The 17,650-nt window shown below is 48.1% G+C and overlaps 1 protein-coding gene across 1 annotated transcript; it reads right to left on the bottom strand.

Moving 5' to 3' along the window:
• Positions 1–2,322: 2,322 nt before the first annotated feature.
• LOC116519385 (erythrocyte band 7 integral membrane protein-like) lies at positions 2,323–15,279 on the bottom strand. Its single transcript, XM_032233238.1, has 7 exons — positions 15,225–15,279; positions 7,175–7,338; positions 6,314–6,386; positions 5,000–5,082; positions 3,261–3,464; positions 2,930–3,064; positions 2,323–2,635 (listed from the first exon to the last, which is right to left on the bottom strand). Exons 1-7 carry the CDS (start codon positions 15,277–15,279, stop codon positions 2,444–2,446), a joined length of 906 nt encoding a protein of 301 aa, XP_032089129.1. The 3' UTR covers positions 2,323–2,443.
• Between the last annotated feature and the right edge of the window lie 2,371 nt (positions 15,280–17,650).

Raw genomic sequence — 17,650 nt, 5'->3', positions numbered from 1 at the left:
CAAATGGTTATCCAACAGCTTCTTAAAAACGTCCAGTGTTGGAGCGTTCGCAGCTTCTGGAGGCAAGTTGTTCCACTTTTCATTAAACTAGACATCCCCAGTTCCTGCAAACTTTCTTCGTATGTTTTAGCCTCCAGTCCCCTAATCCTCTTTGTTGCTCTTCTCTGCACTCTTTCTAGAGTCTCCACATCCTTTTTACATTGTGGTGACCAAAACTGGATGCCGTATTCCAAGTGTGTCGAGATGTGGTGAAAAAAACCCCACAGCGGAGAGAATGCTTGTAGCTCCGGGTTGAACTGTGGGGTTCCTGGCCCTTGATGAGCTGTTTCCTTGCAGCCGTTTCATCACCCTACTAGGCAACATCATCAGTGTTAGAAGGGAATGGGTTCTGTGGAGAGGAGGAGCGTGGGATCCTTGGTGCTCTCTTGAGATGGATTGTTTTGAGCCGAGATGGCGCAGTGGTTAAATGCAGCACTGCAGGCTACTTCAGCTGACTGCTAGTTCGGCAGTGCAGCTGTTCAAATCTCACCGGCTCAGGGCTGACTCAGCCTTCCATCCTTCCAAGGTGGGTAAAATGAGAACCCGGATTGTTGTTGGGGGCAATATGCTGACTCTATAAACCGCTTAGAGAGGGCTGAAAGCCCTATGAAGCGGTATATAAGTCTAACTGCTATTGCTATTGCTATTGCTGCAGACATTTCACTACCCAACTAGGTCACATCATCAGTGTTAGAAGGGAATGGGATTTGTGGAGAGGAGGAGGAGGAGGACTGTGGGGTCCTTGGTGCTCTCTGAGCTTGATGGTTTTCTTGCAGCTATTTCACTCCCCAACTAGGTCACATCATCAGTGCTGGAAGCAACCCTCCTTCCCTTTGAGCACTGATGACGTTACCTAGCTGGGTAATGAAACGTCTGCAAAAAAACAATCCAGCTCAGGGGAAACCAAGCTCAACCGCAGCAGGCTCAGGAGCCCACCAATGGTGCCCTGGCACAGGCGAGCCTCTAGTAAATCGCACACCAAGGGTGCCATTCTGGAAAAACCAGTACATGTTCTTGTGGCACAGACCGGGATTAAGGACAGGGTGGGGTGTTTGCTTTTACCCCTGGCACTAAGCCAGTCTCCGGGTTCATTGTTTAGGCTTAGCATGAGAATCCAACGATGGTGGCTTCCCATCACTGAAGTTGTGCGGGCATCAACATTGCCGATTGGGACTTTTATGGTGAACCAGAGGTTGAGCTGATGGGAAGGACCACTTTTTAACAGAATGATAACAGAGTTGGAAGGGACCTTGGAGGTCTTCTAGTCCAGCCTCCTGGTCAGGCAGGAAACTTTTTCCGCACTGAGTCCCCAAACCGGAATGCACGGGCATGCTCATGTGCTGCAGTACCGAAAACCCAAAGACCAGTGGCTGGTGTGCACATGCCTGGGTTTATTGGCCGCTTTTGGCGATTTTTCAGGCCACTTTTGGGGCCAAAAACAACCCAAAAACCAGTCTGAAAAACGGCGTGAAAAATGGCCTGAAAACAGCCTGAAAAATGGCCTGTTTTGGGGGGCATTTTTCAGGGCGTTTCTGGCATGCCGGAAACCAGAAGAAGAGCTGACAATGGTGCATGTGCCCACAGAGGGGTTCACCATCACAGCCCTCTACCATTTCAGGCTTTGATGCAAACACCCACTGGATTGGAGGGAAGGAAGTGTCGAAAATTGTCATGTTCCTTTTGCTGAGTCAAGTGCTGGAGCTGGTGGCAGACTCGAATGATGAGGAGGTTGGGGAGGAACGTGGGCCGGTGCTGGAGTCTGGGGAAGGTCTGATAGATGCTCTGCGTCGGATGCAGAGATAGAGCCATCCAACATTTCCCAGCTGTCGGAGAGGCAGCTGCCTTTGGAGGCTGATATGAGTGAGAGGGAAGAGCAGCTGGGTCCTGTTCCAGTGAAGGTATGCACAGAGCAGTTAGGAGAGGTGAACAATGGAGGACAAGGAGTCGACTCAGGAAGCAAAGCACACGTGGACACTGAATGGCCCCTCCCTGGCTGGGGAATAAATAGAAGGAAAGGGGAGTGGTGGCCGTAGGAGACAACAGTTCGTATTTCTGAAGGTTTTGCTCATTGTGTTTCAAGACTGCTTGCCAGAACTTAATTTGCAGCCTTTCGTCTGGGAGCTCATGGCCCTGCAATTATCCTACTGAATTGATAAGGTCTGTACTGCAGTTAGCTCCTTGCAGGAGTCTCTTGCTTGGACTTTTCAGTGGGTGAATGCCATTAATTCACAAGAGGTAAATAAAGCGGGGTATTTTTTCATGACAAGAAGTCTGTTTCTTGTTTCTGCTAAGGCTGGGTCAGAACACCACCTCTGTGTAACATGCTCATGCGTTTTTATTCGAAGGGCTTGGAGGAAAGACAGCAGCTGGTTGTCCTCTGTTCCCCACCCCCTCATTGCGGCTCCTACTTGGGGGAGGCAAAACCATGCAAGATCTCCAGAGGGAGAGGGAAGATGATGGTGGAATTCTTCTCGGCGGCGATGGTGGTCAGCGTTTGCAGGTAGCGGAGCTGGAGGGCGGCGGGGTTCTCGCAGATGATCGCGGCGGCCCTTTGCAGAGCCCGTGAGGCGTTCACTTCGCCCTCTGCTGCGATCACCTGGAAGGCAGGTTTGTTTAATTGGCAGCACCGATTTCGCTATAACTGCTATGTTGAACCAGCCACGATCGGCTTAGGTTCGACAACCAGCATGGTGTGGGCGAGCCCCCAGGGCTGGTTGAGCTGAAACCCCTCAGCTTATTAGGTACAAATTTGTAAATCTGAATGAATATCTTCTCTCTCTTCTGTTCTCCCATAACCAGAGAGGGGGGGAAGGTGTACCCAACTGGGAAATGGGCTCCATGCCTTTTCCTAACCCCCCCCAAAAAAGCCCAAATAAGCATCATTTCCCACCTTAGCCCTTGCTTCTCGAGTGGCTTCGGCTTCTGTTGCCATGGCTCTATGAAGCTGGACAGGTAACTTCACATCCTTGATCTCCACAAGCTCCACCTTGATGCCCCAGTTATCCGTGGCCTTGTCCAGGCTGACCTTTAAAAAGAAAAAGAAAGGAAGGAAAGAAAGAAAGGAAAGGGAGAGAAAGAGAAAGAGAAAGAAAGAAAAAGGCAGGAAGGAAAGAATAGGAAGGAAGGAAGGAAGGAAGGAAGGAAGGAAGGAAGGAAGGAAGGAAGGAAGGAAGCTCCGAATCCCTGCCAAAGAAGCCACTGCGGCTGTCACTTTCCCGAACCTGCATATTTTGGGCTATCTCCTCTCGGTCGGAGAGAATCTGAGCCAGGTCCTTGGTTCCCAAGGCATTTCTCAAGGTGGTTTGAGCCAGGAGCCGAGTGGCTGTGTCCACGTTGAGGACGTTTGCGACGGAAAGGATCGCGTCCCAAACCCGGTAATAAACGACGCCATCCACCATGATCGTCACTGAATCTTTGGTAAGAATCTAGAAGAGGACGGCAGCGATGGGAGAAAAAAGCGAAAAGCATTTGCAGATAGTCTTCAATTTATAGACTACCATGGAGTCCAAAATTTATGTTGCCAAGTGAGAAATTTGTTAAGTGAGTTTTGGCTCCATTTTATGACTTTTTATGACTGATAACTGCTGATAACGGGCATATGGCTCTGCCCCACCCTCTGCCTCCGAAGCAGAGCCCTCGTCCAAGCCTTCCCCAGACTCCAGGACTGGCCCATGTTCCTCTCCAACCTCCTCACTGTCCGATTCTATGGCCAGCTCTGCTGGCCGCTGGCAGGCCACAGCAAGAAGGAATAAGAAGAAGACAGACGCAATAAGAAGACAGAATAATGAGAAGACAGATGCAATAATGAGAAGATGGAAGGAAGAAGAAGATAGAAGGAAGAAGAAGACAGAAGTAATAATGAGAAGACAGATGCAATAATGAGAAAATGGGAGGAGGAAGTAGAAGGAAGAAGACAGAAGTAATAATGAGAAGAAAGACACACTAATGAGAAGATGGAAGGAAGGAGAAGATAGAAGGAAGAAGATGACAGAAGTAATAATGACAGACACAATAATGAGAAAATGGGAGGAAGAAGAAGATAGAAGGAAGAAGAAGACAGAAGTAATAATGAGAAGACAGACGCAATAATGAGAAAATGGGAGGAGAAAGAAGATTGAAGGAAGAAGACAGAAGTAATAATGAGAAGAAAGACGCAATAATAAGAAGATGGGAGGAAGAAGAAGATAGAAGGAAGAAGATAGAAGGAAGAAGATGACAGAAGTAATAATGAGAACACAGATGCAATAATGAGAAGATAGAAGGAAGAAGAAGATAGAAGGAAGAAGAAGACAGAAATAATAATGAGAAGAAAGACGCAATAACGAGAAAATGGAAGGAAGAAGGAGATAGAAGGAAGAAGACGACAGAAGTAATAACGAGAAGACAGACACAATAATGAGAAGATGGGAGGAAGAAGAAGATAGAAGGAAGAAGAAGAAGACTGGCCCATGTTCCTCCCCAACCTCCTCATTGTCCGAATCTGCTGCCAGCTCCTCTTTGGGCCACAACAAACTTTGGTGTCATTCAACAAAATAAAATAGATAGATTTGCTTGGGAAGAAGGTGGTGTTCTCGACTTACGACTGTTCATTTCATCACCAAAGTTACAACGGCACCAAAAAAAGTGGCTTATGACCATTTTTCACACTTAATGATTGTTGCACTGTCCCCAGGGCCACATGCTCAAAATTCAGGTGCTTGGCAATTGGTTCAGACTTATGACGGTTGTAGGGTCCCGGGGTCATGTGATCCCCTTTTGTGACCAGCTGACGAGCAAAGTCCACAGGGACGGACAGCTCGCTTAACGACCGTGTTGCTAACTTAACCGCTGCAGTGATTGACTTAACAACTGTGACAAGACAGGCGATAAAATGGTTGGTTAACAGGTGTCTCACTTAGTAATGGAAATTCTGGTTTCAATTGTGGTCGTAAGTCAAGGACACCCCCCCTAGAGTACTTACCTCTTGTGGCGCTATATCAAACGATATCGTTCGCATATCCACTGTGACCGCGTGATCCAGGCGAGGTAAAACAAAATAGACTCCTGCGGGAAAAATATATATATTAGGCTCCTTAGACAGTGAGAAGTTTGAAGAGCAAGTCTGGATATTGCATGGAGGTGGGTGGAAGGATTATATTTCTCTGCAGTCATGTGGTCGTTTGCACTTTCTCACCATCTCTCTCCATCAACATCTTGTCAGAACTGATGAAGCTTCTTGGATGAGAAGTGAAACATCTTCATTCTCAAGAGAAATCCATCCATCCATCTATCCCTCTCATTCATTCATCCACCAATTTCTCCATCCGTCCACCCATCTGTCCATCCATCCACCCACCTGTCCATCCATCCACCTACCTGTCCATCTATCCATTTGTCCATCCATCTCTCTCATTCATTCATTCATTCATCCATCCATCCACCCCCCCACCCCCCATCCGTCCGTCCATCCATCCATCTATCACCAATTTCTCCATCCATCCCTCTCATTCATTAATCCATCAATTTCTCCATCCATCCCTTCATTTATTCATCCACCAATTTCTCCATCCATCCATCTACCTGTCCATCCATCCATCCATCCATCCATCCATCCATTGAGAGAGCCAAGGTGGCGCAGTGATTAAATGCAACACTGCAGGCTACTTCAGCTGACTGCAGTTCTGCAGTTCGGCTGTTCAAATCTCACCAGCTCAGGGTTGACTCAGCCTTCCATCCTTCCGAGGTGGGTAAAATGAGGACCCGGATTGTTGTTGGGGGCAATATGCTGACTCTGTAAACCGCTTAGAGAGGGCTGAAAGCCCTATGAAGCGGTATATAAGTCTAACTGCTATTGCTATCCACCCATCCTTCTCATTCATTAATCCATCAATTTCTCCACCCACCCATCCATCCCTGTCATTCATCAGTTTCTCCATCCATCCATCCATCCATCCATCCATCCATCCATCCATCCATCTATCTATCTCTATCATTTATTCATCCACCAATTTCTCCATCCATCCCTCTCATTCATTAATCCATCAATTTCTCCACCCACCCATCCATCCCTGTCATTCATCAGTTTCTCCATCCACCCACCCATCCATCCATCCAAAACAAACACCCACATCTCAATTAAAAAACTGGGCATTTTGCACTCCACTTTCTTGGTCATCCTGTTTGCATTGAAACCTAGGAAGTTGCCAAGTCCTGTGGTTATCTATCCAACACATTCCATCAAAACAATCACAGATCAAAAGTACTCTTTTGGGGGGTGGGGGAATGCATAACTTACCAGGACCTTTTGACCCCCCTTTTCGAATATGGCCCAGCCTAAAAATGACCACGCGTTGGTATTGCATCACAACCTGCAATGGGAAGATAGGCACAATTTAACCCCCTCTTGGTACCTTCACTTTTCTGGCCCTATTAGTGCTGCTTGTATAATATTCAATGCAATCTGCTCTGCATGGTATGGCAGAATAAGTTTCATGGAGGGAGGGAGGGAGGGAGAGATAAGGAAGGAAGGAGATGGGAAGAAGAAAGGGGGAAGGGAGATGGAAGGAAGGAGAGAGATAAGAAATGAAGGAAGGGAGGAGATGGGAAAGGAGGGAAGGAGGGAGGGAGGGAGAGATAAGGAAGGAAGAATGAGATGGGAAGAAAAAGGTGGGGAGGAGAGAGGGAGGAAGGAAAGAATAAAAGGAAAAAGTTGGGAAGGAAGGAGAGAAGGAAGGAGATGGGAGGAAGGAAGGAAGGGAGATGGAAGGAAGGGGAGAGATAAGGAAGGAAGGAGATGGGAAGATAAAGGGAGGGAAGGAGAGAGGGAGGAAGGAAAGAAGGAAGGAAGATGGGAAGAGAAAGGTGGGGAGGGGAGAGGGAGGAAGGAAGGAATGGAAAAAGATGGGAAGGAAGGAGATAACAAAAGAGATGAGAAGAAGGAAGGGAGATGGAAGGAAGGAGAGAGATAAGGAAGGAAAGAGAGGGGGAGGGGAGGAGAGAGGGAGGGAGGAAAGAAAGGAAAGAGGTGGGAAGGAAGGAGAGAAGGAAGGAGGTGGAAAGAGAAAGGGATGGAAGGACAGAGAGAGGAAAGACATGAGAAGAAAGGATAGAAGGAAATAAATGGGAAATAGAAGGATTCCAATGATCTCTCACATACCTCTATGCACCCCCAGATGGTTAGGGGGAAAGTTAAAATGACAAAAATATACATTAGGATGATGAGGATCCATTCACACAGGCTATAGCTTTCCTCAAAGTTCCCTGAAAGGAAGAAAAAAATCAAATAAGCATAAAGCAATGAGCACCATCCCCATTGTTTTGCTTTGAACAATTACGACATGCCCACTCGGAGGGTTAGGTTAGAGCGCTCGTGCCGAGCTTTCCACCTTGTTCAAAGTCCAGCCGATGAAAAAGTCACACAGAGGCTGGACTAAGGAGAAGTCGAAGAAAATAAACAGTCAAAGACTGTTAAATAAAATTATTTTTTTAAAAAAAGACCACTGCAGTTGCAGCCTTAACTGAGATTCAACCACACTTTAAAAAAAAAAATTCAAACAATCCATCTTGCATTAAACAGCGTGTCGTCTGGGCACAAATATCTTGTGCAATAACAATTAGCATTTACAACCATATTCATTATTTATCTACTCATGACTTAATAGGTAACGCTGAAGGTTCCCCTCGCACATATGTGCCAGTCGTTCCCAACTCTAGGGGGTGGTGCTCATCTCCGTTCCAAAGCCAAAGAGCCAGCGCTGTCCGAAGACGTCTCAGTGGTCATGTGGCCGGCATGACTCAATGCTGAAGGCGCACGTAACGCTGTTCCCTTCCCACCAAAGGTGGTTCCTATTTTTCTACTTGCATTTTTTAACATGCTTTTCAACTGCTAAGTTGGCAAAGCTGGGGCAAATAACAGGAGCTCACTCCGTTATATGGAACCAGGGATTCGAACCACCGAATTGCCAACCTTTCTGATTGACAAGCTCAGCATCTTAGCCACTAAGCCACCATGTCCCTTCCCATGACAATCCTCTTCTTAATTTATTTAATTCTATATATTTTCTATATTTTGCTAATCTACTTTCATTTCTAACATTCACCTTTGTTCTCTAACCATCGGTAGAATAGTTCCCATATGATATAATATTTAGTTTGTTCCTTCTCTTTAATTGCATGTGTTAACCTATTCATTTCTGCACCTTTCTAATATTTTCCTGATCACCTTCTCAACCGTAGGAATCTCTTCACTTTTCCAGCCTTGTGCAAATACAATCCTAGCTGCTGTTATTACACGGATAATCAGATATACATATTCTTTCCTATAATTTTCTGGCAAAATCCCCAGCAAAAATATTTTTGCTGGGGATTCAACCAAACTAAGGGAATGAGAAATGCTTGCTTTGAACCGAGCCGGTTTGAAAGAAATTCCATTCCGCCTGGAACATAAAAAATATGTTTGGCCTCTTTCAGCAATGAGGCAGAATTTCCTGCCCAGGATTAGCTCTGGAACTGTTACTATTAAAGAAAAGAGAAAAATAAACAAACAATTTTGACATTAATGTCCTTTTAGTCTTATTGTTGCTAATGCAACAGCATGTTTTCTTCTCCTTTTTCTACTTTTTTGAGCCTCTCTCCTGAAGACACATGCCTGCAGTTTTCTTGGCAAGAACCCAGATGCGGTTTGCCATTGCCTGCTTCCTAGGGCTGAGAGAAAGTGACTGGCCCGAGGTTCCCCCAGCTGCCTTTGTATCTCAGGCAAGACTAGAGCTCCTAGTCTCCTAGTTTCTAGCCCCCAGGGGGCCCTGAAGCGCAGACACCAAACCGGCTCTTCGTATCTTTTCCGGTCTCAAATAAATTATTCACTTCCTGCCTGCAAATTTCTCGCAGGCTTGCAAAGTTTCTGCCCTGTGCCAAGTGTTGCTTCATCCTGTTCCATGGGAAAAGCCACAACCAGCCGAGTTCACATGATAGGGCTAACACAGCCTTAGCCGTGGTTACGTTTGTGCGACATGCTTTAAACCCAGCAACTTGATTTCCGTCCCCCCGCTCAAACACCCTGATTGAAATTTTCCCTCCTCAAATCTGGTTTAGTGCCATTGAGTTTCCTGCCTTTGTCAGCCGTGACTTCTCGTGCACGCCAGTTCATTTTTAAATATAGAACCGCACTCAACCTTGTAAGTATTTTCAGAGGGTGATCACAGAGGTATAAGATCTGGATGGCAGCAGCATTGTTGTCTCAGTTACAGTGTGGGAGGGGGGGCACTGGCGGATGTTGTGGCCCACCAGTGGAGGTGGCAGCAGATTTGGACAGTGGGGAGGTTGGGGAGGAAGATGGGCCAGTCCTGGAGCCTGGGGAAGGCTCTGATGAGGGCTCTGTGTTGGAGGCAGAGAGGGGGCCAGAGCTGTAAGCCAGTTATCAGCTGCCTTCAGAGTCAGACATCAATGAGGCAGAAGAACAGCTGGAGCCTGTTCCCAGTGTGTGCATGCACAGAGTCACCCGACGAAGGGAACAGCTAAGGAACAGGAGTTGACTTGGGAGTAAGGCCACAGGTGGATGGTGAATGGCCCCTCCCAGAGGGAATAAAAGAGGAGCAAAAGGGAAGTGGAGTTTGCAGGAGATAATCAGTTTGCTTAATTGGTTCCTGACTCTCCGAGACTCCTGGCCAAGTTCTGCAGATATCGTCCTGGCAGCTCTCCAAGCCAGATAAGGCCTGTGACTGTAAATCCTCCCTTGAAAGACTTTGCTAGATGTGAATGAGCAGAATTCACAGCAAATTAACAAAAGGTTTTTTTTGTTGGCACAAGGAGTTTGCTTCAGGCTCTTGGGAAGCCTCGGTCAGAATAGTGGAAGACCCTGGAAAGGATTTATCCACCAACTTCCCACGGTCCCTTTCCCTGCGGCCAACTCGCAGGACAAGTCGCATTAATATTGAAGAAACAGTGGGACGGAATCATGGAAGGAAAGATGCCAAAGGAAGGATGCCAACGAAGCGCGAATGACAAAAACCAAAACAGCTTTTAAATTATTTTAAATAATGAAGTGGAATTGTTGAATTGTCCCACAGTGAGGTGTCTCATGGCCAGTCGACCACATTCCGTCACAAGGGTTGAGCCTTATTATTCCCCACAGCTGGGAGAAGCTGAGAAAGTTCAAATGCTTCTTTTATCCCAATCAGAGAGTCTATTTAATTTTGTCTCTAGTTCGAAGTTGCTTCCGGATTTTGCGTTTGCAATGAGAAAATAAATAAATAAATGAAACTTTGATTCTGTTTTCATACACTGGGTAGGGATACCTGCCCTAATCAACAAAGATGATTAGGGGACTAAAGACTAAAACATATGACGAACAGTTGCAGGAACTGGGGATGTCTAGTTGAATGAAAAGAAGGACTAGGGGAGGCAGTAGCTGTGGTAGCTGTCTTCCAATATCTCAGGAGTTGCCACAAAGAAGAGGGAATCAAACTATTCTCCAAAGCACCTGAGGGCAGGACAAGAAGCAATGGGTGGAAACTAATCAAGGAGAGAAGCAACTTAGAACTAAGGAGAAATTTCCTGACAGTTAGAACAATTAATCAGTGGAACAACTTGCCTCCAGAAGTTGTGAATGTTCCAAGACTGGAAGATTTAAGAAGATGTTGGAGAACCATTTGTCTGACGTGGTGTAGTGTTTCCTGCCTAGGCAGGGGGTTGGACTAGAAGACCTTCAAGGTACCTTCCAACTCTGTTATTCTATTATTTTATTATAGTAAAACCCGCCATCCTGGGCCCAATGTGTGGGAAGCCAGGCTCTGTCTGTCACAAGCCAGGACAAAGGGTGAGTGATGGAGGAGTAACACCTCCTTAAAAAACCTTGGTCCAGCTAGCCCGGCTGGGAGCACCTTGTAAGGGCCCCTTCCCAGGGTTACGGAGAAGACGCTCAACGGGTTTGAAGGCGGAAGAGGGCTCTATGCCCCAACAGCAGATCAAGCAGCAGAACCATCTTCTAGGAGAAGGGAAACTCTGAATACAAATCTCCACTGCCTTGTGGCTGCATCCACTCCTGGAAAAGGCTTCCAGAGTCAACCTACAGGCAAAATCTGGAGCCGGAGTCCCGGAAGCAGTTCGTGACTATGTACAACCATGTTGCGGTGACTCCTGCGATGCAGCCGGGAACCCATCGTATCGGCTCTGCCGTTCCATTGGATTATTTCAGCGAAGTGGAGAGGAGGGATCTGCTGCTTGGGTAACAGTCTGTCCTCCATATTAATCTTCCCAGGCCTCATGCTCTGGAGAGGACACTCCAGCTTTGACCTCTTCCCAGAGAACAACACCATCGTCTTTGGAGACTGAAGGATGCCAATGCTATGTTATAAAAATGGCTTGTGTAGACTATCGTGTCAAAGCAAAAAGTTGCGGTTGTGATGTCGTTACAACTGGGCCAAAGAGAGTTGGAAGTTGATGCCTTTTTCTTTTCTTTTTATGCTACATCCCCATTTTTCCCCTTCCTCTCTTCTTACTTTTTCCACGTCATTTTTTTCTTTGTATTTTATACTTCGATAAACTAATTAAAAAGTTGCATTAAAAACAACCACAACTAAGAGTCGGGCCTTGGCAGCGTATCATCGACCAAAATTCTTTGATTTGACGGCAGCCAATCAATCAAGCAACCCAAATGGCTTGGTCTCACATTCATAATCAATCAAAGTGGTTGATTCGATAGCCCACGAACAATCAAAGGATTTCGATTGGATAGTGTGTAGGAGCTGAGGTGGTGCAGTGGTTAGAGTGCAGTACTGCAGGCCACTTCAGCTGACTGCTATCTGCAATTCGGCGGTTCAAATCTCCCCGGCTCAAGGTTGACTCAGCCTTCCATTCTTCCGAGGTGGGTGAAATGAGGACCCAGACTGTGGGGGTGATATGCTGACTCTGTAAACCGCTTAGAGAGGGCTGAAAGCCCTACGAAGCGGTATATAAGTCTAACTGCTATTGCTATTGCTATTATCAATCAAACCCGTAGGACTGATTTCATAGCGCCCAAAGCCTCAATCAAATGGTTTGATTGATTTGAGAGCACATAATCAATCAATCAAACAAGGAAGCCAACAAACAAACAATCAAATGAGTTTGATTGATGTGAGGACACGTAATCCTAATTGGTTGATTGACTTGATATTACATAACGAAATATGCTTGATTGATTATGCCTTATGCCTCGCTCCTCGAGTCGGTAGCCGAGCTGGCGATTGAGTTCCCTAGGTTGATGGTCCTGGGGGACTTTAATTTGCCGTCCCTCGGTGAAAACTCTGATGGGGCGCAGGAGTTCATGGCTTCCATGACAGCCATGGGCTTGACCCAAGTAATCCGGGGCCCAACCCATTCGGCGGGTCACATGCTCGACCTCGTATTCCTCTCGGAGCAGTGGATTGGTGATCTTGGTCTGAGGGGTAACGACATCATACCCCTGTCGTGGTCAGACCACTTCCTACTGAGGCTCGACTTCCGGAGACCAAACCCCCACTGTAGGGAGGAGGAACCGACCAGGTGGTTCCGCCCCAGGCGACTTATGGAACCGTTAAGGTTCCAGACGGAGCTTGGGGTTATTCCTGAAACTTTCGCCCACAGTCCGGTAGAGACTCTGGTTGCTGCTTGGCACTCGGCAGCATCGGAGGCCCTCGACCGGATTGCGCCACTACGGCCCCTCCGAGGCGGCGGATCCCGGAGACCTCCTTGGTTCACCGAGGAACTCCGGGAGATGAAGCGCCGGAGGAGATGCCTAGAGCACCGATGGAGGTCCGATAAGTCCGAATCGAACCGAGCAATGGTAACCACCAGCACCAAGGAATACACCAGGGCACTTAGGGCAGCGAAAAGATCTCACATAGCCACCTTGGTTGCGTCCGCTGAGTCCCGCCCAGCCGCCCTGTTTAGGATAACCCGCTCCCTACTAAATAAGAGGGAAGCGGGGGAACCCTTGCAGGGTAGAGCTGAGGATTATGCCCAATTCTTAGCGGACAAAATTGCTCGGTTTCGGTCGGACTTGGACTCCATCCCTGCAGTTCCAGCCGAGGCACAAGAGGATCAAGTAGACCATCTCTGGGTTGAGTTTCAGGATGTTGCCCCCGGGGATGTGGACAAGGCCATGAGGGCTGTAAGTGCCTCCACCTGTGTACTGGACCCGTGTCCCTCATGGCTGGTTACTAACAGCAGTGGGGTGACACGAGGCTGGATCCAGGCGGTTGTCACCGCCTCTCTTCGGGAGGGGAACTTCCCCGCCGCACTGAAAGCGGCGGTGGTGAGACCCCTCCTAAAGAAGCCATCTCTGGATCCAGCTTTTCTTAATAACTATCGCCCAGTCTCCAACCTTCCCTTCCTTGGGAAGGTTGTTGAGAAGGTGGTGGCCTTCCAGCTCCAGCGGTCCTTGGAGGAAGCAAACTATCTCGACCCCTTCCAGTCAGGCTTCAGACCCGGTTACAGCACAGAAACCGCTGTGGTCGCATTGACCGATGATCTTTGGAGAGCCAGAGATGGAGGACATCCCTCCATCCTGGTTCTCCTTGACCTCTCAGCGGCGTTCGATACCATCGACCATGGTATCCTTCTGCGACGACTGCGGGAGGTGGGAGTGGGAGGCACCGTGTTGCGGTGGTTTTCCTCCTACCTCTCGGACAGGTCGCAGTCGGTGTTAGTGGGGGGGCAGAGATCGTCCCCTAGGCCCCTAACATATGGGGTGCCTCAGGGTTCGGTCTTATCCCCCCTACTATTCAACATCTACATGAAACCGCTGGGAGAGATCATCCGAAGGCACGGGATAAGATACCATCAATATGCGGACGATACCCAGTTGTATCTGTCCGCCCCGTGCCAACTCAATGAAGCGGCAGACGTGATGAACCGAGGCCTTGAGGCCGTTATGGACTGGATGAGGGCTAACAAGCTTGTACTCAACCCAGAAAAGACCGAGTGGCTGTTGTGCTTCCCTCCCAAAGATTCGACCAATATTCCATCACTCAGGCTGGGGGGTCAAATTTTACACCCCTCAGAGAGGGTTCGCAACTTGGGAGCCCTCCTGGATCCACAGCTATCTTTTGACCACCACCTGACGGCTGTGACCAGGGGGGCATTCGCCCAGGTTCGCCTGGTGCGCCAGTTGCGACCCTACCTGAATCGGGAGGCTCTCACAACAGTCACTCGGGCCCTTGTGACCTCTAGGCTGGAATACTGCAATGTGCTCTACATGGGGCTGCCCTTGAAGAGCATCCGGCGACTTCAGCTAGTCCAGAACGCGGCCGCGCGAGTGATTGTGGGTGCACCTCGGTTCACCCACATAACACCTATCCTCCGCGAGCTGCGCTGGCTACCTGTCGATCTCCGGATGCGCTTCAAGGTGCTACTAGTCACCCATAAAGCCCTGCATGGTAGTGGATCTGCGTACTTGAGAGACTGCCTTCTGCCAATTACCTCCCTGCGACCAATTAGATCTCATAGATTGGGCCTCCTCCGAATTCCATCGGCCAGCCAGTGCCGGCTGGCAACTACAAGGAGGAGGGCCTTCTCAGTAGTAGCCCCGACCCTTTGGAACGATCTCCCCGTGGAGATTCGTACCCTCACCACCGTCCAGGCCTTCCGCACAGCCCTTAAGAACTGGCTAGCCCGTCAGGCCTGGGGACAAAGATAGCCGCCCCTCCCGAATGATGAATGAATGTTGCTTATTATTTTTTACTATATGTGTCTACGTCATTGTTTGTATTCCCCTTCCTGATTTTTATGTGAGCCGCCCTGAGTCCCCTCAGGGAAAAGGGCGGCCTACAAATGTTAATAAACATTCAAACAAACATTCAAACATATTGATGTAAGAACCAGCTTAAGGAAATATCCTTGGGCAGCGTAAGAATTATAGAAATAAAATAATAAATAACGGTGAAGAAGGCGGACGTACGTTTATATTTCCGGCTGCGCTCTGTGCATGCTCAGAAGCAAGGTAGTACCCCAGGGGCCCCAAATGGAATCGGCCAAGCGTGCAAGGGAGAGAAAGCCCACCCACCGCCCCAAAAGTGTTAGCCTATCATCTTTGAGATCCCCCTCGAGTGGCGGCACTCTGCACTGGCTCAGGAGCTCGCTGCCGCCGGTTAGGAAGCTGCGATTTGGAAATCAAAGCCGCTAGTAAAGATTAATTAAAAAAAAAAAACCACTCCAGCGGGGCAAAACAGAGGCGGATCGGCGGGTCTCACCGTCCAAATTCAGAGCATCCGGGTTTCTCCGGACGCCTCTTTCCACGTCGCCCATGAGACCCACCGCGCTGTTACCCAGGTCGGCGAGCGGGCGGGCGTGCTGGACAGCAACCGAAAAGAGCCCCCCCCGCCCCGCGCGGGACTCCCCAAGCTGCCAGTTGCGGCGCCATCCTTGCTCGCGCGGCGCGGATTCCAACCTCCGCTGCGCTCCGCTCGGGTGGCTGAGCCTGCGGAGGATTCATTCTGGGCACATTCACACGACCCGCCCAGCCACCTCGGGCTTGGCTCGCTTGGGCTTTGAGGAGAGACGGTGTACTCCCTCTCCTCCCTCCGTCTTTCCTCTTCCTTCCTTCCTTCCTTCCTTCCTTCCTTCCTTCCTTCCTTCCTTCCTTCCTTCCTTCTTTCTTTCCTTCCTTCTTTCCTTCCTTCTTCCTTCCTATCTGTTTCCTTTCTCCCCTTTCTTCCCATGTCTTCCCTCCCTCCCTTTCTCTTCTCATCTCCTTCCTTCCTTCCTTCCTTCCTTCTTCTTTCCTATATGTTTCCTTTCTCTCCTTTCTTCCCATGTCTTCCCTCCCTCCTTTTCTCTTTCAATCTACTTCCTTGCTTCTTCTTCCTATCCCTTTCCTTTGCAATTTCTTCCTTCCCATGTCTTTCCTTCCTCCTTCCCTTTCTCTTGCCATCTCCTTCCTTCCTCTTCCTTCTTTTCTCTTTCCTTTCTTCTCTTCTTTTTCCCTTCCCATCTTCCCATCTCCTCCCTCCCCCTTTCCTTCCAATTCCTTCGTCCCTTTCTCCCCCTCCTTCCTATCTCTTCTCTTTCTTCTCTCTTCCTTCCCATGTCTTTCCTTCCTCCCTTCCTCCTTCTCTCCCTTTCTCTTCCCATCTCCTTCCTTCTTTCCTTTCTCCCTCCCTCCTGCAGATATGAAGAACATAAATTACCCCAAAGGCCTATAAATTTTGGACAAGAGAGAACTCTTCCACCGGCAGACCAACAAGATAAGAGATCTCTGTCCAAACATCCCCACCATCTAATGAATATAAACTGAAGCTTGGCCCTCTGTTCTAATGGCAATCTAGTGTTTCTCTCCTTCGTAATTACCCGCTCTGAGGCTGCCAGCCCTATTCAATTACTTGCAAACATCCTTGAGAGCTATTTTTCCAGGCTGGCCTGAGATAACACAGAGATAAAAATCTAAGGTTTGGAAACCTCTCCACCTAGGCAGGGTAAGCGGAGGAGGATGGGTGAGGCTAGCAGATGTTCTGCAGATGTTTTCTTGCAGCCCAGAGATGGCTCAACAAGATTTTAACTCGGGCAAAGAGGGGGGGAAAACCCACCCTCCAAGTTTTTGCTCCCCTGTTTCAGGATCTCGGTAATGAAACCACCAAGCTCAGAGAGAGCACCAAGGCCTCTCCAAATACCTTCCTTTTCCAGAAAAAGTTTCCCAAGGAGTTCAGAAACTGGAACATGATAAAAGAAAAAAAAAATTTTATTGGAACGTCGGCTGATAAACAAGGACACTTAAGAATTCAGACACAGTACATTTTCACTGACCGTTTCTTTCTTTCTTTTGGACGTGACATTAAGAGCACTTTTGGTAAACGGGCTTCAAGAAAAATTTCTTTGGTTTTCGTGTGTGTGTGTGTGCACACGCTTCCCCCCTGCCCTCTGGGAAGACACCTTCATTTGGATTCTGTCATTGCAAGCTGAATTAAAATGACCATGAAATTAAAGTGGCTGGATCCCACCTTAATTTAGGAGGATGCTATAGGACACTGATGGCGCACCGAGTTCCCAAACCAGAACCGTAGCGCCAAAAACCCAAATAGCACAATTGCCATTGCATGCATGCCTGTTTTTTTTTTGCCATTTTCAGGCTGTTTTTGAGCCAAAAACAGCCCGAAAACCAGCCTGAAAATGCCCCGAAAAAATGGCCTGTTTTGGGGGCATTTTTCAGGCTGTTTTCCAGTGCTCCAGTGCCTGCGAAGACCAGTTGGCTGGTGCGTACTGAAAACTAGAAGAGCATCCACAGCTGTATATTTCAACAGAGGTTCCTTTGTTCAGACATTTGAAAAACCTGTTAAGTTTTCATCAGACAGGCCTTTTTTTCTAACCTTTTCCTGTTCTTAAAACTTCAACCCACAACGCTGAAACTCAATGATTACAATTAAACCACAATGCCGGTCACTCACAATGGCCTATCGTTCTGATTTCAACCAGATATGCAAGTTTACAAAATACACAATGCAAATATACAGAGATACGGGGGCTGAACATCAGCGTGGTATATTAGCAAAAAGCTGAGATTTAGCACGAACATTGCACTTGCTTGGAAGGAAGCCTACGTGGGGTTTATTGGTCTTCCAGGGGAATTATTTCAAACTTGGTGAGAATGTGGAAATAAGAGACAGCCCCCAGGGGAGGCAATAAT

The sequence above is a fragment of the Thamnophis elegans genome, chromosome 16, assembly GCF_009769535.1.
Source record: "Thamnophis elegans isolate rThaEle1 chromosome 16, rThaEle1.pri, whole genome shotgun sequence".
NCBI classification, from domain to species: Eukaryota; Metazoa; Chordata; class Lepidosauria; order Squamata; family Colubridae; genus Thamnophis; species Thamnophis elegans.
This window is presented reverse-complemented; position numbering and strand designations above follow the sequence as displayed.

Bases quoted from the DNA above. Each gene is read 5' to 3' on its own strand.
- LOC116519385 (XM_032233238.1), bottom strand. From the start codon at position 15,279: ATGGGCGACGTGGAAAGAGGCGTCCGGAGAAACCCGGATGCTCTGAAT. The intron at 5,083-6,313 runs GTAAGTTATGCA...TTTTTCCCGCAG, and splicing joins AGGGGGGTCAAAAGGTCCTG to GAGTCTATTTTGTTTTACCT. The intron at 2,636-2,929 runs GTGGGAAATGAT...CCTGCCTTCCAG, and splicing joins CTCGAGAAGCAAGGGCTAAG to GTGATCGCAGCAGAGGGCGA.